Source organism: Micromys minutus (assembly GCF_963924665.1).
Source record: "Micromys minutus genome assembly, chromosome: 27".
In the NCBI taxonomy this organism is placed as follows: domain Eukaryota; kingdom Metazoa; phylum Chordata; class Mammalia; order Rodentia; family Muridae; genus Micromys; species Micromys minutus.
In genome coordinates, this window is record NC_137962.1 from 18,443,872 (window position 1) to 18,465,373 (window position 21,502).

The following is a 21,502-nucleotide window of genomic DNA, read 5'->3' on the forward strand; positions in this document are numbered from 1 at the left end:
CCCCATTCTGCCCTGCCTGAAGAGAAGCCGCAGGCATCTGCCCTTCCAAGGTAGAGGGAGCCCCTTCTCAGGTTCCAGTTTCCCTTAGAGGATTTAAGCACTTGCCTCTTCGACAGAACCTTAAGGAATAAAATAATGAGAAATAGATGCCATTGGGTTTTTGTTTTTGTTTTTTTTTTTTCAAGTGACTTAGATATATTAACAGAGTTTCACTGTAACAAACAGAATAACATTACAGGATGACGGACGATGGGGAGGGACACTGGATTAAGAAGAGCACTGCTCTGTACACGCCTGAGGCACCAGCCTGCATTTGCAGCCTGACCCAGCCAGCAGCGCAGTCCGGCCCTCAGCTCTGGACTGGGAATCATCATCATCATTATGTGTCTTTTTGTACGAAATCTGCCCGCAGAGCGCCCAAGGCCCAGGAAGGAATGGCCCATACCACCATACCAAATACTATTGAGAGAGGGAGGGAGGGAGGGAGGGAGGGAGGGAGAGAGAGAGAGAGAGAGAGAGAGAGAGAGAGAGAGAGAGAGAGAGAGAGAGAGAGAGATTTTCAAATACTGGCTTCTCTGAAGAAAGAAGGAAAAAATTCACATTTGTGTGTGTCATTTATTTCGGTTGCGCTGGAAGAAGAGAATGCAGTTTCTCTTCTGCCTCCTTCTCGATGGATGGAACTAACTCTAAACACCAATTTCTCAACACTTAACCCTCCCACATCGCAAGAGTTTGCATTTTCCCCTTCCTTTTTTTTCTTTTTGAGATGGTGGGCTTTTCTCTATCTTGTTCTTTCCTTTTCTTTTCGTGCTTTCTCCCGCCTGAGTTGGGGCATTTTTGTGGGGGTTTTTGTGTTTCCCTTGGCTGTGCCGAGGAAGCAGGCTGGGGCAGGGTTTAGGATTGTTCCTTGTCGGTTTTCTCTTTATTCATCTTTTTCATCTTCATCCTCCGGTTCTGAAACCAGATTTTGACCTGCCGCTCAGTGAGATTGAGAACACGGGCCACCTCGTACCGACGGTCCCTGGTTAAATACATATTGAAGAGAAACTCCTTCTCCAGTTCCAGCGTCTGGTACTTGGTGTAGGGGCAGCGCTTCTTCCTTGTGGAACGGGCATGGATCCAGTTGGCCACGGGGTTGCCTGAAGGGCCAAACACAGGCAAGGGTCAGTAGAATTCCCTTCCAGCTTAGGACCTCTGTCACCCCACCCCTAGGTTTAGTCAAGCTCCCCAAATTCAACAATTGAACCTGAATTTGGACACATTTTGCTTTAGGCATTTCCTCCTTTCTCTTTTGCATTCAGCCCCCTCCCTCTGTACCCTCCCTGTTCAGTTTCCAGCACCTAAAACTGTAGTAAAATTTAAGCTACTAAAGGCCCCACAGTCTGGTCCTCAGCTTCAAGAGTAGTAATTCGAGAATATCCTCATAAAAAGTCCAAATTCCCAACCATTTCATAGGCCCATAAACGCTTCTCTCTCTTGTTTTTTATTTTTATAGCAAGGTCCCTCTCCTCCTCACCTCCCCCCTCCTCTGCCCCCTCCCATCCTCACAGCCCACGACCAAGTCCTGAAAGTCCCTAAATCCTCACTTCTTTTCAATACCCATCTCCCGCTCAGAATTCAACCCTGCTGAGGCGAATGATCAGGGTGAAGTTATCAGGATGGAGAAATTTTTCCTCTCTCCTCACAGAGCTGCTGGCCTTGGAGAAAGGCTCCCTCTTATGTTGGACTCTAGTAACCCCCCTTCTCCAGCCAGCCCCAGGACAGCTCTGCAGGAGACAACCCTCCAATTTCAGGTTTATGGGAGTAGCAGAGAGCAGGGAGGGAAGTCTTCTGAGGGGTATAATTAGGCCCTGGCCCCTTATAGAGCTAAAGGAAAAGATTTCCTGAAGTCTCCTCCTGGGGATCCCCCAGACACTTCCTCTCATCTAGGGGACTGCACCCCTCCCCTGCTGTTTCTCCTTCTTTCTCTCCTCCTTTCTTTGACCCTGCAGCTTACACCTGCCCCCACCTCTTTACCTACCCTAATCAGCACCCCCCTTCTATGCAATACTCAGAGTGCTCCTGTCTCTCTGAATGGAGCCTCTCTGTCTCTCTCTGTCTCTCCTGTGTGTGTGTGTGTGTGTGTGTGTGTGTGTGTGTGTGTTTAATCTGAAGATTCTTTCCTTGTTATATATTCCTGATCCCCATTCACAACTCTTTCTTTCCTGTGAACACTTAAAAGTGGGGTTTTAAGTTTAAGGAAACTCGGACCTTACTTCTCCTCCACTTATATCTAAAAGTCCTAACCTAAGTTCCTAAGCTGTGCACCCCCAGATTCTTCTCCTGGGGAAAAAGTCAATAGATCTTCAGTTTTAATAACCCCCGAGTGGGAGAGTGGGATGAAGACTTCCCACTCTGGTTGTGAGAAGTAGGGATAATATCTCTTTCCCTTTGCTCCAAGTGTCTTTCTTACCTCTGCCCTGTCCTTTCTCAAACCACAAAATGATTCTCAGCCCTCTAGCCCAGCCTCTGTTCCTGTTTGCATCACACACCCCCCAAAGTGACCACTGAGCCAAAAAAAAAAAAAAAAAAAAAAAAGAAAGAAAAAAAAGAAAAAAAAAAGACTGAGCTAAAAGGGGGACTCAGGAGTTTTCCTTCAAATCCAACCTCTAGGAAAGAAGCCCCTCTGGCCGGCCCTCACTCCACTCAACCTGGCTGCCTGGGCCCCCTTCTCAGACCTTCCTGCTCCTGAGAGCTCCCCAAGGTAATTCGCTTTTATTGAGTCCTCACCCCCTCGCCCTCGCTCCTCTCCCGCGCTGCCCGCGCCGCTCAGAGGGGCTGTAATCTAGCTGTCCCCGCCTGGCCTCCCCTCCCCTCCCGAGCCGGTTGTAAAGGAAAATTGCTCCCAACTTACTGGGGTCCAGGTCGGCCTTCTCCTCTTTGTGCTTGCTGCCCGCCAGCGCGTCCGCCTCGGGCGAGGGCAGAGTCTGCGGGGCGCGGTCGCGCAGTTCCCCGGGCGAGCCGTACATGTAGTCCGGGTAGCTGCGGCCGTCGCCCGGGCCGCAGTCGGCGCGGCGCCCGGGGTAGGCGTCGGGCTTGAGGGCGTAGTGACGGCCCCCGGCCGGGAAGCTGGGGAAGGAGACGGCGCCGGACAGCGGCTCGAGCCAAGTCCGCATGTAGCGCGTGTCGGCGCCGAGGTGGGGCTGGGGGCCGTAAGGGTGATAGACCACGGACGACTGCGAGGGCACGGGCGCCCACGACGTGCTGAATACAGCCGGCTTGGGCGCGAAGCTACAGGACGGAAAATCGCTACAGTCCGGCACCAAGCCGCTGGGTCTGGCGGCAGCAGGGTGAGCCCCGGTGGCCGGAAACCTGGACGCTAGGAGGTCTTCATTGTCGTGAGAGATGAGCGAGTCCACGTAATAGTTACTGATGGGCCCCGTCGCCGACATCGTAACAGGGTTTTACATACATAAGATTATTGTATGAACTGTATATGTACTTTTTATCTGCTCACAGAACAATCAAGGCAGGTAATTATTTTTCCAGCCTTTTCCCGGCAGCTCATTGGTTCCCCAGCCCCCACGTGATCGTATTTACCCAAAAATACGGCGCGGATCAATGCGCAGGGGCTTTTTTTCCCCCTTGCTTTTTCCCCCCTTTACCACCCCCTTCTCTCCGCTGATCCCCGCGACCTGCGTTTTCCTGGCGATTTGCAACTCTGGACCCAAGGCGCCAGACAGCCCCCCCCTCCCCGGACGAATCATATCTCATCAGGGACACCCCCCCCACCATGTGCAGCCAAAAGCAGATGGCTCCCCCTACCATGAGGCTTCAAAAAAAAAAAAAAAAAGATGAAAATGCCAGTCCCAGAAGCCAGGGTTCCTGGACCCCCAGAGCTGAGATGGGCTCGGGGAGCCCCACAGGGGCGGGGAGGCCGGACGAGGTAGGTGGAGGAACTATTTCTTGACGTAATCTGTCTCTGTCGGCTCCGACGCTCCTGCAGTCTCTGAGTGAGCAGAGATCAGCGATTGTCAGTTCGGAACGTGGCTTTTAAAAATGCGTTTTTAAATACTGTGTATGTATGTATTTCTTTCAGGAACAGCAGCACCAGAAGCGAGGGAGGATGGGAGGGGACTGAACAAGCTGGGATGGAGGGAGGGAAGGAGGGGAAGGGGAGAGTTCTTCTGCCCCTGGTCAGCTCAGTTTCCCAAATCTAGGGTATGGGAAGCCTGGGAAAGGTGGTCTGTGGGGTGGGAGGAGTAAAGCTTGGGAATCTCACACACCTTTATCATCAGTCTCACAAGCCTCCTCTTGCTTTGGCACAGACATACAAGCCTTTATTTAAAATTTATTGTCTCTGTTTCTTTGCCAGCCTGAAGAAGTGGAGGAGAGAGCTACACAACTTAAGTGGGGCATCCCCATCCCAGCTGCCTGGTCACTCTCCTTTGCCCCCAGGTCCACCTCTGCAACACCCTCCTCACCCCCAAGGAAGTCATTCGGAGGTTCTGTCTGCAGAGAGCCAGGGTGAGAACGGGCAAATCGAGAGAGCGACCTCGGTCGTGGGCAAGTAGCTTGTTTTTACGTCCTTCAATAAAATTTTTATGAGGATCATTTGATTGTTCATAAATGTGTCTTTCATTAAATAAAATTGTAGGCTGTTTTTGGAACGGAAAAAAAAGCAACGGAGGGATGGAAGAAGGCAATTTCTTTGGGGTCGGATGGAAGAATTCAGAAGGTGGCAGTGTGATTGAAAGGAAATATCAGACAACTTGGATTCCACCCTCCAAATAAGTTGACTGCTATCCTCACCCCCTTGAATTTGGGGTTTGTTGTACACAGCCTAGGTTTTCAGCAGAGCTCCCATGATGGTACAGCAAATAGAGGGCTTTGGGCATGCAGAAAAATCCTAAGAATGGGTGCAGAAGAAGGGGCAAAGAGGTTGGTTGTGGGAATGAAGGGACTGAAGGGACAGGTGATATCCTTAGAGACTTGGTGCACCTAGGCAGAGCAGAATGAGTCTGAAGGAAGGGTAATCCCAGAGTTAGAGAGAAGAGTCTATTTAAATGTGGAACCTTTCCCCCTATTTAAATGAGGGGGAAATAGGCAAGAACTGAGGCTAGGGTGCAGTCTCTAAAAGCAGCTGGTGAAAGGGCTTCTCAGACCCAGCCAAGTCTGCCTTTATTTCTCTCTCCAGTCTCTAGAAACCAGACCAAACTCTAAGTGTGGGAGTAGAAACTGGTCTTCTCCCATGTTTCTCTTTCTATTTCCTCCATGATGGGGAAGTGGTAGAGAGGATTTTGTATGTGTGTTGGGGGCAATAAATGTTGGAGAGAGGGTACAATTGCAGTATTTAGTAGAGACTCAAGTACCACCAGAGCCCTCCCCAGTCCCTATGGGCTCCCTCCTCTGGTTCTTCTCTTTTTGGTATATGTATATGAGGGCTGAGGTTTTTGAGGTGTGTGTGTGTGTGTGTGTGTGTGTGTGTGTGTGTGTATGAAGTGTCTGGTTAAGAAGAGGCATTTGGAGCCTCAGATTAATTCACCTCAGTTCTCACTGTCTTCTCCTTAGGGCTGAACTGGCTGGAAAATCCAAATTACAATAAGAAACAACATTTCTTTGCCCTTGATATAGTCATGTTAGCTGTCAATCAAAAAAATCTTCCTCACTAGTTCAAGGAACAGATAGGAGGTTTCAGTCCCTCTTCAGAGGCTTTCTTCTTCAAACCTCTAGCATAGTCAACACCTCCCCCAAACATGAGTGCCTGAGGACCCAGCCTGGCTCATAGGCAGTTGCTGCCAGCAAGGAGCACATTTAGTCTTCATTGGGGTCCCCGGGGCCAGACTGAGACCAAGAGGACATCAAGGGACAGAGCCTGAGACCAATTTAAACAGATCACCAGGCTGGAGGAAGGAAAAATAGAAAGGAAGGGTTAGGATAAAGAGGAAGAAGATAAAAAAATTAAAGGAAAGAAAGCAGGCAAGATAAAGAGACCTAAGAGCAAGGGAAGGAAGGCTTTCAAAAAGCAAGAGAGAGTAGGGCAATGAGGTACAGGCAGGATGGGGCAGGGCGCAGGCTGACGGAGCAGCCATGGCATTGTGCAGTTCTCTTGCTTGCCGGGGCTTTGCCGCGGGACGCTCCCGGCGCGGCGGCCACTTCTGTCTGGACACAAAGGAGTAAGAGGCCTCCTTTCTATCCCCTCTGGGAGACCTGCTCCGGTGGGTATACTAGGCCTCTGGGACAACGAGTCTGATATTAGCCCAGCAGTCACTCTGGCTGCTGGGGGTTGAGCTACAGTCTGGTGAAAGAGGAAGAAACAGAAGAGAGAAGAGACATCATGCCTGCTCTTTCTTTGCATCCTCACTAGGCCTGTCTCCCTTTACCTCAACGTTCTAAAGCAGACTTCCTTAAGGACCTTCCCTGAGCCTCTTCTATTCAGCCCCTCATATAAATATCTTGACTGTAATGAGGCTGTGTTCTCATCTCTTCCTTTTGAACCCTGCCTTCTTTTCAACTCCTGAGCAGCCTGCACTTCCAGCCTTCCTACCCTGCAGATTCTGTGGCAACTGGGCAGCCAGGAGTACTATACAGGGATCCCTGCTGCCCTTAAATACCCCAGGAAGCAGAAGAGAGATTGTTGCCTTTCCTTCCTTTTGGGAGCAAGAACTCCAGACCCTCCCCACTCAGAAGCAGGCACAGCTGCGAACCAGGAAGCAGGCCTTGCCCACCGGCCCCTCCTTACCAATGTCCCATTCTGTTATGCCTCCTAGAAAGAGGTAGCTTAAAAGAAGGGGTCTGCTAAGAGATTGGGAGTCCAGAGGCCACTAGTCCCAGGTCCTTCATGAGGGCTGTGACTGTCATGTTCCACATTTAAAAGCTAGCAGGTCAGGGCTGTGAAGTGGGCTCTCAGGTTTTCCTTAAATCTAGAAATATGGGGAAGTGAAGAAGTGGGGATGCCAAGAAACAAGGTCTCATCTTGGGGTTCAGTTACTCCCACTGAACCTCCTATTCTATTCTAAGACTTTCATCTACACAACTCCTTCCAATTGTTCTTAGCATCACTGGGGCAACCTGAGAGACTTATGGAAGCTAGGAATCACTGATGGAGACTGGGAAGAAAACCCACTTCTAGCTGACTGTTTTGTATTCATCTTGCACCCCAACAGATTTCAGTGGGCACAGGAGAGGAGTCCCCTGAGGGGGGAGGGGCAAACCTCTATCACCTCAAACCTGGGCTGCAGAGAACACAGTCAAGCTAGCACCGTGGGAAGGACAGACAGTCAGGTTAGAGTCATCCTCCTCCCTCCCCCTACCGGGTGTCTTCCATTTAATGATTTAAATTCCCTCCGGTTCAATCCACACCGTCAAGTTCGGATTAAATTTAAAACAGGCTTTCTCCTGTACCCCCAGCGGGCCAGCTCTGCTGCCTCCGGCAGGGAGCCCGCTCTGCTCCTCAGTATCCGCCCTGAACCGAGAAGGCTCTACTCCGTTTGCTTTCATTTTCCTTCTCCCCCTGAAATGGGCTCATTTTGTCCCTTCTCTGCCCTCTCCCCTTCCCCGCCCCCTCCCTGGTTCTCTTCTAGTTCCCCCCCATCTCTCCTGATCCCTCTTTGTTGGGAAAAAAACACACCCACACACAACTCCTCCTAGCTAAGGCCTGAGCTGGAAGCAGAAACTGAGCTCTCCGGCTTGCTGTGAGGAGACCCGCGTGCTACCCCCACCCAAGGTGGGTATCTGGGATCCCTACCATCACACCAAGAGCCAGGCCCCCAAGCTCAGCAAGCATGAAACCCCCAGGGCCTGTGAACGTGGCCCTCTCAACGCCACGGCCTGCCGGGCCTGCCTTTGCTCCGGCGCCCCCGCCCTGCCTCCGCAGCAAACGGGGTTATTTCCGGCTCCCCCAACACAGTCTGTTTTCCCAGCCTGGGGAGTGACTGGAGAGGGAGCCGCCCCAGAACCAGAGCTGCCCTGTGCTCTGACTCAATGGCTTTGAGCGCGTTGTTACCTGATCTTTTGTGTGATATATGTGTCGCAAGGAAATTTGCAGTGACTTTGGAGCCCAGACTGAGGAAGCGGAGGTGGCGAAAGGAGAGACAATACAGGCTCGAAGTACAATTAAGGAGCCACAGCCGCGGGTTCCTCCCTGCCCTCCCTAACGGACTGGAGCTGTCTAGCTTCAAACATCAGGGCGACCGGCAACCTAGAATCGGAAAACTCAGCCTGTGACCAAGGAGCCAAAGGACTACCGCATCCAGAAGAGAGGGAGAACGCTCCCTCCCAACCTGGGGTTGTCGTAGGCAGCCCTGCCGAGTTTCAGAGAATCCAATGAATGAAAGTACACATTCCGACGACGAATTTTTCTGAGCGTTTGGAAGGAGTGCCCGTGTTTGGGAAGTCTCAGACAGACAGGCAAGCGGCGTCTCCCAATGCAGACTCACAACATGAGTGTGAGGCTGAAATCATACACAGGTTGAACATCCCGAGGCCTCCTTGCCAGACCTGGTGGGCGCCGATCTCCCTACCTTCTCTTCCGCCAGGGCCTTAAGCAGAGGCCCGGAAGACTTGGTACCTTGGGCTTGGTCCAATCCCGCCTCAGAAAGCCTCCGTTACCTGCTTCTTGGCTCCCCACGGTCACAGAGGCCTCCCGCCCAGGGAGGGAAGCCCTGGCCACCGCAACCGCCGCCACCCGCCCTCCTTCCCTCCCTCCCTCTTTCACCCTCCCTCCCTCCCTCGCACGCCGCCGCTCGCGGGGCCCTCCCGCGGACAACCTGCTCTGGACCAAATCCAGGTATCTCCGAAAGGAAAAGAAAAGAAAGAAAGAAAAGAAAGAGAGAACTGCGTATATGGTGGTGGGGGGAGAGACCCGCAACTGTATTTATTTTTATGCTCTGATCATTGGTTCGATCCTAGTTTAGTCGTCCAGGACACAACCCATCAGCCACAGAGATTTGCGGGGGGCCTACAGCCTCGCCCAAACTGACCGCCACGCACCGCGCACTGCACACTCCCTCAATACTCCTGGTTGCCGCGCCCCCGGCAACCCAAACACCCAACAGACCTCAAGGTCCTTCCTACAGACTCAACATCCGGTTGCCTGGCTCGCCGCTGACCACAGACCAGGAGTCCGTTCTGCTCAATCTGTGCTCGTTGTGATGTCCACACACAGTCCACCTTGTCCCTGTTCTTCTTGTGCCTTTCCCCGGACACTCTTTAGAGTCCAGCCATCCGCTGGGCTACATTTGGGCAAACCTCGTCCGCAACAAGGACCCACACAAAGCTCTGTCCGCTAGTCTTCCCATTTATACTTCCCCTATCCCCGCTTGCCGCCTTCACGTCACCTGTTCTCAAGAAGGGTTGCATCTCCAGCGAGTGAGCAGAAGCAAGGCAAGGCCGACTGCTGGGTGAGGTCCCAGGGAGACCACAGCAGATTAGCTGGGCTGAGCTTAAGCCCCCGCTGCCGGCGAGACATCTCAGAGATCAAGGCTCTCCTTGGCGAGCTCTTGCCTTTTCCTCCTTCTCCCGCAAGTCTCAAACACACGCCGAGAGTTCAGCTCTATAAATCCTGTTCCCCTTTCCCATATCATAATTAAAAAAAACCAGTAGGGGAGGTTTTAACTTTTATTGCGATTTCTAGAGTTGGGCTGCGGAGCATATATTAAGTTTACGCTTATGTGCTCTCGGCGGGGAGGGTCCTTTAAGAAATAAAAATCCATCTTAATATCCTCAGACGAGAGAGATAATTTTTCCCTCCTTTTTTCACGCTGTTCCTTCTGAAGACTCCCTTCCAGCGAAGCGAATAAATAATTACCATCGCCTTAGCCATGATCCACAGCCTCAGGGCCCCCAGGGTGGGCTCTGACCATCAGACTGGCCCTCACCTTGGCCCTATGAGACCTGGCTCCATTTCTCCAGATTTGGGAGGAGACTGCCCTGACCCCTGACTCTGTGGCCACCTCCTTTAAACCCACCATCTTTGAAATGGAAATAGGGGCAAAGTATTCAAGGCACAGAAACCCTGTATTGATAAATTTCGGCCCATCAGGGAGATTTCTCTAAGCCAAGAGCTCTTAAGCACCTTGCTCCAGCCTGAGGCTTTCCTTACTCAGACTGGCTGTGTGTCTCAGAGACTCTGAAGTTAGAGACTATATGGTCTCTTAAACCAGGGAATTCCCTTACATATTTTCCATCACCAACTGGCCTGTCTTTCTGGTAACCTCCCCATTTCCCTGGGAGCTATAGAGATTTGAATACTTTTCCTCACACAAAGAGATGGAGAACAGATAGGACCGACAATTCAGCTGGGAAGGGGGAGTCTACTCCTATCTTCGTCTCCAATGTCCATAGAAGTAAAAATGAATTTTACACACACATACACACACACACACACACACACACACACACACACACAGAGAGAGAGAGAGAGAGAGAGAGAGAGAGAGAGAGAGAGAGAGAGAGATTTGAGAAAGCCTCATAGAAAGGGACCGATAGAATAAGAGACCTATACACATGTTAAAGTCACATTGTTTTCTTCCAGGACACCATGTTGAGAATACAGAATTCTCCATGATAGTTTGTTAGAGTCATGGATGTATTTCCTGCTTTCATAATCATAATTAACCAAGAATCTGGCCTCCTTTGGGTTTCTCCTTTTCAGAGTCTCTGAGAACAGAGCCGCCTGTCTCCCCCTTTCCCAGATCACCCCCACTCCCCACCCCAAGTGCCAGTGTTTTCCTCTGAAGACTGGGGAATCTTTATTGAGACCCTCACTTGTCGGAACCAAGTCCAGAATTAAGAAAGCCGAAGGGAACAGAGTAGAGGGGTCTGTAAAGTTTCTCATTGCTCAGATCCTCCTCTGTTCCATTCTTCTCCCCTCCGCCCCCCCCACATCAGCCAACAGACTTCTCAACAATATGGTAATAGTGGGCGCTGGCAGCTTCTGTTTACCCAGACATTTCCACAGAACACAAGGACAGGCAAATGCCTAGCAGCCTCAGATAGGCAAGTACAGACCAAGGCCTACCGGTAACAAACAGACAGACCAGAGCTGAGCTTTTACACTCAACAGGGTGTGCTGAGGAAGGTTTCTACTTGGACTTGGTATTTCTCCACTAACCTACTCACTTCCCATATCCATCCTTTCCCTGGAGATGGAGCTATGGAGGGAAGAAGAGGCTACTGTTCTTAGAGTTCCCTAACTCTTTGAACATCAACACCCTCACTTTCCAAAGGAGCACTGCTCTCTCCTTAGAGGTAGCAGGGAAAGACTTCAGAGATTTCCTCCTCTTTCTGGGAGCTTTTCTGTCCTTTAATGACTCTGCCCCACCCTGGTCCCCTAAGGCTGGCCCACCAGACCAAACTCAAACTCCTGCATTTCCTTGGAATTGGCTGGACTTCCTTTGTCTGCCTCTATCAGCTGGGCATAGGAGACAATAGCTATGGGGGGGGGGGCTCTCTTCCCTTAGTTCCACAGATTGGGACAGGCTGAGGGGGAGATGGTTGTAAAGCAGGGCTGTCCAGAGTTTGTCCCATGGCCCCACTCACAGCCTGACCTCCTCAGTCTGCACCCATTTTGCCCTACCTGGGATGGGTGGTGGGGTCAGCCCCACAGGGGAGGGAAGGGTTAGGGGAGGTGGATTGGGGCCCTCGACGAAAACCGACTGATGTAACTCAGGCAGTTTCTTGTTGCCGAGTTCAAAACTCAATCCCAACAACATGAAACTACCTAAGCCACAGATCAGCTGAGCAAGCAGGGCCGGAGTTTAGGCTTTGCATCTATCCAAAGGAGAAGGGAAGGGGCTTGGGGAAGGAAGAAATTCAGCCCGATCTCCTTTCCTTACAGCCTCCCTAAGGACTACAGAGTGGATTTTGAGTGGCTAGGTGGATTGAGGGTCTGATAGTCTCCATTAGTTTCTGGTATAAGCAAGTTACATTGGGAAGGTCTGGTGAAATGGAACCTCTAGCCGCCAAATCCCTGCCCCACCCCCAGCACTGCAGTAGAGCTATACCCCTGCATCTGGCCCTAGCCCTGGGGGGAGCTGGATCATTCTTCCACTCTAGAGCTGGGTCCCCCGTCTTGTCCATCTGGCTCTTCTATACTCTTCTCTCAGACTCTGTCTCAGGCTTCTCAACAAACATGGGTGTCTAGACCATAGCGCCTGTGCTCTGGAGCCACTTCCAGTCAGGCCACTTATCTGGCAAATCCCTACAGCTTGGGAACACTAAGACCAAGAACATGAACAAGGTTCACACCCACACCAGCAAAACGCAAGAAAACCCAAGCTTCAAACTCCAACCCGTCTACCTTACAACCAGACAGAGGCACCAAAGCTGATGGGTGGATCTCCAGAACCCCTTAAGTGCCTTCAAAGATAAAGAAGCCAAAACCACCAATTCACCCCTTTAACCACTGAACCCCACGGCGGCAGTGGGCCAGGGAGGGGAGGAGAGGGAGCTCATAGCCGCTGCCCCCACTGCCGGCGGCCACAAGGAAAATCCGGGGCTCTCAGAAAACACAGATGTCCGAAACACCTTCCTCCGTGCTCTAGCGCTGCTCTCCGGGCACCTGGGGACGCTGCTAGTCCTCAGTCGACGGCCAAGAGAAGAACAAGAAACCGATTCTCTTACCTTGTCGCTGCCTCCTCCTTCTCTTGCAGCCGCGGGCGCTTCTGTAAGCTTCTGTCGAGGGCGGGGGCTTAACTCCTCGTGCCCCTCAGGCAGTTAAGTTTATTCCTCTGTTTAGATGGGTGGGGGTTCCTGAGGTACCCCCCCAGCAGTGGTGGGGTGCATCCAGCCTCAGTACCGAAGGCACTCAGATCCGTCTGCTCCTCAAGATTGCAGTTTGCTCTCTGCCTCTTCCCTCCTCCAGTCACCTTTAAATGCATCTTTTACTGCAGTACCACATTATATTTGCAGATCATAAAATCCACCTCTCGCGCGCACCAAGACCGTCCTGACATTACTGTTTTATGACCTTGACTTATTGTGGTCACCTGGATAATATTTAAATCAACGTTATGGTCTCTCACTTACATTAAACCCGCCAAGAGACATTCTGGAAAGGCTTTAGGAGATGAGTCAAACACAAAACACATACATATCCACACACTCCGTGTTTGGGGGGAGGGGGTGTCGCTAAAAAAAAGCCACTAAAAACAAAACAAAACAAAAAACCCATCCATTTGAGGATTAAGATTCCGGAAATTTATTAGGATTTTTTTCTCCATTAAGGAAGCTACATGCAAAAGATACAACATACAGAATATCTTTAAATAACACAACTCCCAGACAGGAGCAGGACAACTTGGGGGGGGGGGTGGGATTTGTTTTTACTTTGCTATGCTCTATTTTTAATTTTTTTGTTGTTGTTTTTCTGGATGGAATTTCAGAGATGTTAGGATGAGAGAGATACAGTGTGTTGGGAAGGGTGGGAGAAAAGCAGAAAGCAGCACAAATACTTCAAGCATATTCTCAGAGCCATTGGGAGGGAAAGACACAGGGGAGATTTAGTCTAGACACTGAGTGCTATGACAAACACACAAATACTAGCCGAACTTTCAGTACTATCTATTATTCTAAGGGGGAAATGCAGCAAGAAGGGAGCAATTCTAACTGTGCTCTACGAGGTTACAGACCCTCTCTTTAATTTCTCCCCTTTCTTTCCCTATAATTGGGTGGATTTGACCTCAACTTTGAATAGAGAGCTGAATGCTGCATGTGAGTGCACGGGTGACTGAGGAATTGACACACACACCAGCCACACTACCACCCCATCTACAAGGGCACACACAACACCCCAAAACCCAGCACCCCATTTTCATGCTTTAGATGGAAGCATCCTCGAAGAAGCACAAACCATAGGTCCCTTGGAAGGAGAGTCTGAGGTCTTTCCTCTTTTTTTTCTTTTGCAGGCGTGTTGCATTTATACTCAGGGAGGGAAAAAAAATATATCACCAGGCACAAAGGGAGGAGGGGCGGGGAAAGGAAAGAAGGGGAGGGGGAGGAGATGACGCTGGCTCAGGTGAAATTAAAATTGGAGGTCAGTTCCCGGATCCGATTCTCTCGGTTCATTTTCTTGAGTTTCATTCTGCGATTTTGAAACCAGATTTTGACTTGTCTGTCTGTAAGGTTAATGGTCTTGCTAATCTCCAGGCGGCGCTCTCGCGTCAAATACATATTGAACAGAAATTCTTTCTCCAATTCCAGCGTCTGGTGTTTAGTATAGGGGCACCTCTTCTTCCTTCCGCTCTTTGCTGTCAGCCAATTTCCTGTGGTGTTTTCTGCCTTTATCTCCTCTGTTAAAAATAACATTATTTACATAAGTAACCCTGGAAGAAGCAAGACCTTGGTGCAGCTTTTGGAAGCCTGCTTGGGCAGTGGCTGAAGAAGCAGAAGGGAACTGCTTTAGCCTCACAGGCCTGGGGGCTGGTTCTCTAGGGCTTTTGAAATTTTTTGGGGAGTCCATACTTACAGGGAAGAAAATAGAAGAGGCTTTTATGTTCAACATGTTTGCTAAATTTAAATTAGTCAAGCCCACCTCATCCTAGCAGATTCTGAAAGCCTTCCCTGATCCTAGTGGTTGCCTTAAACCTTCCTAGGCTTCCTCTCAACTCTGTTTTGCTCCAGCTCTGGAAAAATGCAGCCAGCCAGAAAAAGCATCTTCAGTGCAGAGGCTGCCCCACAGCTCAGAGTCATTTCCCAGACAGCTTAAATTCCTTTCATCTTTGTGGAGAGAGTCTGTCCCTCTCTCTGGAATTTCTGCACTCCAACTATTATTCACACCTGAATTTCCACAGGACTGCTGCCTTGTTAGAGCGTCCCTTTGCCATCTCCTTTCCTGGTCACATGCTTCAGATATAACTGAGTCAAGGAAACCTGTCTGAGCAGCAGGGGTCAGGAGCAACAGCTCTGAGGCGTGCTAAGGGATGCTCAGACAACTTCCTCTAACCAGAGAACTTAAGGTTAAGGAAGGCAGACATACCGAGTTATTGTCCTTCTCTAGAGTCTGTGTGTAGGTAGGTATGTATGTTTTCAAATACACACACCTATACATCTGTTTGCACAGGAGAAATGGGGATAAATATCTACATATATGAGAAGATACCATGATATACGTGTTTCTATTGTCTTATTGTTAGCTTCTCTTTCTAATAAGCTTCTCTTTCTAATATGTATTCTTGCTGAAATGGACCAGCCTTGCCCTTCAGGTAACAGTATAGAACACAGTCACCCTTTGAAGGGTGAAATAGAGAGTTCAAAGACTAAGGAGTGGGTACCTAGCAAATAACTTTGCTGACAGACCTGTGTGCACCCTGCTTTCCCTCTTCCTTATGCCAAGTGGGCCTTCTGGGTCCTGGATTTTGTCTGAATTAGTGGTGAGGATAGCTCCCTAGGGCACCAGGAAACAGCAGGGGGGGGGGAGAAAAACTGCAAACTTGAGGCTATAGTCTAGAAAATATCAATGTCTTTAATTATTCTCAAATCTCTGCACCTGAAGCTCCTTACAAATTGTTTAAGGCTCTCAACATCTAACTCTATCCTATTTGTTTTTTATTGGGGTTGTTGGGTTTTAAGAGGAGGAAAAGAATTACAAAGTGAACCTTAGCCAAAAGCTCATTGCCTCTGGCCTGATGAAAACACCCAAAAAGGGGGCGGAGGAAAAGGAGAACACAAAGTATAGTCTCTCAGTGTTAGTTTGGGATATGAAGATGTGGAATATTGGGGGGACAACACGGAAAGAAGGGGGAGTCTGTCAAAGTGGGTGTAGTTTGGGTTTAGAAGGTAGACTTGTTAACCTTGACTTTGCTTTTTGGTATGGCTAGGACAGAGTTTTTCCTACCTTCCACCCCAATCCAGCTGAAGGGTTATGGTGAGGGAATAAAATTAAACCTTTGTATGACACATGAGCCATAACAACATGTGTGTTATATGGATGCCTTACTCATCCATCTTCACAAGCACAGCCACGGCCATCTTCTGGTCAAAGTCTCTAAGGACTGACTTACCAAGGCTATCTTTGCAGAGTAGACCCAAGAGGGTAAGGATCTGTCCTTGTGAGCCAAAAGAGTGCATGTGCATGTGTGAGTGTGTATGTATAAGGAGGAACACAAGGTGTGTGTGTGTGTGTGTGTGTGTGTGTGTGTGTGTGTGTGATACAGGTTGCCATTAGGCATGTGTGAGCAGTTGCACCCATATGTAAACCATATACAAAGCACCACACACAAGGTTCAGGCCACCTCAGCCTCATTCGCTCTCAATATTTCATCTACTTCTATACCAATGAGCTGACCTAACTTCCATCAGCATCACCAGCAACTAGTTCCTTGGGGAGCGGATTCATTCCTACCCATTTAGCCTTTTCTGGTACGTTTTGCTCCAACTTTTTAGGGAAAGTCGTTCCCCTCTGCACCACAATCCTGCTTCCGTTTCAATCTCTGATTCCCCTCACCCCAGATTACATCAAAGAGTCCTGAAAGCCCTCAGTTACAGAAGAAATGAATCTTGAACCCTGAGCTTGAACCTTGGCTGAGCATTGAACCAAAAATCACAAAGAAATCCAACCAATGCCTCACTCCTTTTCAGGAGTAAACTGCTTGCCACGCACACAGAAAATTTCCAGTCACTCATTTATAAGCTGCTTTTGAAAACCACTGGGGAAAAAACACAAGCAGAAAAAATATAGAAAGTGAAAAAATTATGAGTCTAGAAAGAGAGAGAGAGAAGAAGAAGAAGAAGAAGAAGAAGAAGAAGAAGAAGAAGAAGAAGAAGAAGAAGAAGAAGAAGAAGAAGAAGAAGAAGAAGAAGAAGAAAAGGAAAAGAAGAAAAGGAGAAGAAGAAAAGCCGGAATAAGAAAAACCATTTCCAACGCCTTATTCCAAAACCATCCTCAAGCCAAGCATTTGGAGAGGGAGGGATGTGGCGGGCAGCCCTTCACCTCCACCTCTTCCGGCCTCAGCCTTGCTGCCGAGACAGAAATCACAGGGACACAGCCTGCACGCACAAACCCGACCCATAAACAACAAATTGTGCTTCGTAGTAAACATTTTTCCAACTAGGAAAATGCACTTAAGACATATTATTCATCTCTAACCCATCTCTGGTCCCTGGCCTAAGGATCGCCATTTTAAGGTTTTTGTGAGCTTTGACCTGAGCTGGGGACATGAGCCCCCAGGACATCCTCACTGAAACAGTAAACCAAATCCATCACGCGCCTAGGAATGGCCACCGATCGGTGCGGTGCAGCACAGGGTTCCCGCAGGCTGCCTGTAGTGCACCCTCCTCCGCCTATGCACCCAAGGGCCGGGCTGGCCTGGCACCTCCATGCTTCCGTTTACCTTCCACTGCTAAATGACACGCCACCAGCCTGGAGCTCAGCAAACAGGAGACTCAAGCCAGGGTCAATTCAGTTCCTTAGGCCTCTGCTCAACTCTCCCTTATCTTCCTGCCCCAAATCCTGACCACGAAGACCAGCACCCCTAACATTCCATCCCGCCCGCGGCCCAGGCGGCCTTACCTTTAGCTTCATTATCCGAGGTGTCTGGGCTGGAGTCTGCGGTCTTGGCCCGTTCCTTTTCGCTCTCCGAGGGGCTGGCTTTTGGGCCCGCCAGGCTTTGCTCTGTCTTGATCTCGTTGGGACTGGGGGTCTGGTTGTCGGACTTGGGGGTCTCAGGAAAACTCACTTTGCCCCCAAGCTGAGGCGATTCCAGATGTTCGGTACGCGGGTTGAGACTGGCCCGCTGTTCAAAAGGGGCTTCGAACTCGTTGGCCCCAGCACAGTGGGGCGTTTTGTCCAGCGCTGAGTAGCTCGGGCTGGCGCGGTAGTAGCTGGGTACAGGTACCTCGTGCTCCCCAAGGCAAGACTCCGGCAGGGGGTGGGAGTAGAGAGCTGCCTCAGGGCCACTTTTCGCCCGCTTCTCTGCACTGTACATGCAGCAGACATTCTCCTCCTTGACACTAGGTGGGTAGGAACAGGAGGACAGAGGCCTGCCAACAGGTTGTTCCAGGCGGTAGGCGGCTTTGGGGTCGCCCCAGGAGTCCAGCTGCGAGAGGTAGGACGGGTAGGTGTTGAGGGCCAGATTTGGGCTGCCTCCCTCGTCCCTCTTGGAAAGAGAGGGCGCAAGCCCGCAGCCCCTCATCACCCCGCAGTTGAAGTCACTCCCAGATTGCATATACATTCCTGCGCTACGGTTATAGCGCTCTCCTCCTCCGGGCGCAGCCAAGGGCTCCGCGTACGAGTTCGGAGTTACATTGCGAGGGCATGTCATTTTCAGAGAGAGGGGTTTTTAAGGAGCAATACTACAGCGGAGGAGCTGACATCTTTTTTTCCCCCATCCGGGAAGGGGGGGGCGGTTGGAGGGGCGGGAGGAAAAAGAAGGGGAGGGGGAAATATCAGCTCCATAATTATCCGCGCATTCGGTCCTCACCATGTGACGGCTAGACCAATGGGATTTGAAAATGGCCTTGATGATTCAGACGGCCGTGACGTCAGCGGGGTCAAGTTGTCGGCAGGCAGAGCGCTCAGCGTGGAGTAACAGCGCCACCTAGCAGCTGCCTCGGGGTAGGGGCACCGGAGCCCTTCCTGGCAAACAAAGGAAGCGCCCCCCGGGCTGCAAGGGCGGTGGGGTAGTGGTGGGGTGGTGGTAGGGTGGGTGGAGGGACATGGGGCTGTTCTGGGAAAAGTGGGACTTGTTTACTAGAGAATCAGCCTGTAGCTCCTGGGGAGAAGGGGTGGAGAGGGGGGAAAAGCGGGACAGAGTAAGGCAACCCGGGCTCAAAACAGTCAAATTCAAAGTAAAAGGTCAAGACAAGATTCAGGTACTCTTTTTCCCTCTCTTCACCTTCCACTTTCTTCACCCCCATACTCCCGTTTTTTCTCTTGGGTTGGCAGCCGGGTAATGCTTTGGGGGAGATGGAAGGGATCTCCAGTGGGCTTAGGGTAGAAGAGAAAGTTAAAGAATCAAAAGCAAGCTGAAGTTTCTGTTCTCCTGATCCCTGGTTCCTTCGGCTTGGCCTTGGGTCTGGGCGCTCCCGACCGTAGTTCTTGGAGGTTTGTTGAGTTGCAAGTTCCTTTTGGGTACTAACTGGGAGTCTCCAGTGTCTGGAGTGGGCCCGGGCTCTGGTGACAGCCCCTTAAGGGATTCTGGGCAAAGAAGGATCCCAGCGAGCCTAAGGATCAGTGCAGGAGGAAGCTGGAGATTAGAGGGACCCTCTCCCCAACCCTGGAGTTGCAGTCTGGGCCTTACTGGGGTGAGCAGCTCCGTCCTCTCGGCTTTGCCCTTAGAGCGGGTTCGGTAGGCTGCTTTGCTCCACGCCCTGGCGACCCTCTTTCTCCGGTTGACCTTGTCTCTACTTAAAAAGAGGAATATTCCCAAAGAGAAAGCTCGAACCTCCATGCCTTGGGTAGGTTGGAGGAATGGCGTATCCACACGGGGAAGGGATCACAAGAAACAATTAAACTCCATCTGAGAAGGGTTCTTTTTAAGCGATTGGGCTGGGAGTTGTTTTTCTTTTCTTTTTTCTTTTTCTTTTTTTTTTTAAGAAGAGAGGCGGTCTACTTTTTGTGTGCTTACCAAAAAGGAGAAATACGGGGGGGGGGGGGAGTTAGGAGAGATGTGTGTTTAAACTAGTTCATTAGGTTTCTCCATCACTTTTCTTCCAACGCGAACTAAACTCTCCACCCCTTCCTCAGGAAACGGAATCCGAGAATAACTTGTCTTTCCGGTAACCCCGCATTTTTCCCTGGGCAGGGGCTGTGGGCTTTCCATTTTCCGAAAGGCCAGAGCCTGTCTGGGAAAGGACTCCAGGGCCGAGTGAAGAAGTTGGACCGATTCCTGGAGACCCTAGCCAGCTAGGATGGAAGATAACTAAGGAAAGAATTGCCCCCCTATTCCTTCCCAACCAGGGCTGGAGAAGAAGACCCAGGGTGCCTTAATTCCGGGGGTGGGGGGTGGGTTAAGGAATCAGTGGATTGTGTGGCCGGCAGGGGAGATTTGAAATAGTTTTGTGTTTTCATTTGCAGAGGTCGCCCTGGCTTCAGCCTGGATGCTACTCAGGGCAAGGTTAGGCTGTTTAGGCCCCAGACCAGACTTGGGACCTCAGCAGCAGTCAGTCTAGGGAGCCATTTGTCCCCCTGCCCATCCCGCGGGAAACAGCCGAGACTTTATGACCACTCTGTTTGTATTATCTGCATAAGTCTTTCCCCACGAGTTTGATCGAAACCGTTCTCTTTTACGAGGACCCAAAGAAAATTTCCCGTCATATTTATCAGCTGAGGATAAAAATTTAGTATGGGAACTGATATTTCCTCATTTATGGGACAATGAAATTAAAGACCAAAGCAATTGAGAATTATATGGCTTTGGGGGGCTCCCTCCCCTTCTTTCACATCTCTTTTTATTTTCCTCCATGGTGTGCCTGTCCCTGGAGTCCGTCCTCCCAAAATCCTGCCCAAGTCTGGTCTTGGGGTCCTTTCTACAATAACCAGGTGCTGAACTACCTCAGCACTTTCTCAGAGACAGAAGTCTTAGAAGCCGGGAAAGAACAATATCTCCATCTAGGCCATGCTGTTCGGGCCAAGTAGGAGTCCTTGAGGGAAGAGATCTGCAGAGGACAGTAGGATTGGAATTCAGACTGAGAGAAGGTGGTGAGAATCAGAAAACCTAGAATAGTTCTCAAAAACAACATGCTCTTAGACAGAAAATGGCTAGCTATCAAGAGAGAAGCAAAATTACTCAGTTTCTGGGCCTGTCTCCCCTACAAACCAGACCCCTATTCCAAGCCCACCTTCAACCTCAGCTGCAGGAGGCAATGGGGTTGCTTTAGGATTCTTACCATTATTAGTGGAAATAACACCCTCAGGAGAAATGCTTCCTGTTTCAACTCCCCACTTCCTCACAAGAACGAATAGTGTTTAAAGTTGAAATAATTAGAAGTATGATAAACACGGCCCATTAATGAAACAAGAAATCAAATTCATCAGCCTAAGTGGGACCCCCGTTGGGACAAATGTTTGCCTCTAATTACTCAAGATAAACGAAAACCCAGAGCTGTTAGGCTTGCTCGGACGCGACCGACTAACTTGTTGGCTTTTTCAGGACTTTGGGATCTATATTAATGGAGGTAAAAAGAAAGAAGAAATGAAAGTGAGGGCACAGACAGAGAGCATTTGTGTGGGTCTAAGAAAGTCCTGTCTAGCCTGGGTCTCTAGCCCTGCCCCCTTGAGCTCGCCTTTCCCGAGGCCACGAGCAAAGGCAGCTTCCGTCCTATTGTCCGGGCCTGGCGTTCAAAGGCATGCGTGCCGCCTCAGTCACCCGGTCTGCCGCCACAGCCAGGCGCCCGCTGGCCTTACCCAAAGGGTACCCTTGTCAACTGGATTGGGGCCCAGTTGAAAGTCAGTGTAGTGAAAGTCACCCCGGGGGTTTTTGTTTTGTTTTATTTTTTGTTTATTTGTTTTTGCTTTTTAGGTATCTCCTCAACTTCCCTCAATGCAAACAACCTTGCACTTAAGCTTTACTCCCGGGGTCCTCCT

The 21,502-nt window shown here is 50.3% G+C and overlaps 2 protein-coding genes across 2 annotated transcripts; both read right to left on the reverse strand.

Annotated features, from left to right (window-relative positions):
* Positions 1-249: 249 nt before the first annotated feature.
* HOXC9 (homeobox C9) lies at positions 250-3,612 on the reverse strand. Its single transcript, XM_080939274.1, has 2 exons — positions 2,894-3,612; positions 250-1,139 (listed from the first exon to the last, which is right to left on the reverse strand). Exons 1-2 carry the CDS (start codon positions 3,429-3,431, stop codon positions 895-897), a joined length of 783 nt encoding a protein of 260 aa, XP_080795400.1. The 5' UTR covers positions 3,432-3,612; the 3' UTR covers positions 250-894.
* Positions 3,613-13,156: 9,544 nt separating this feature from the next.
* On the reverse strand, positions 13,157-18,329 carry HOXC10 (homeobox C10). Its single transcript, XM_080938903.1, has 2 exons — positions 17,489-18,329; positions 13,157-14,270 (listed from the first exon to the last, which is right to left on the reverse strand). Exons 1-2 carry the CDS (start codon positions 18,237-18,239, stop codon positions 13,993-13,995), a joined length of 1,029 nt encoding a protein of 342 aa, XP_080795029.1. The 5' UTR covers positions 18,240-18,329; the 3' UTR covers positions 13,157-13,992.
* Between the last annotated feature and the right edge of the window lie 3,173 nt (positions 18,330-21,502).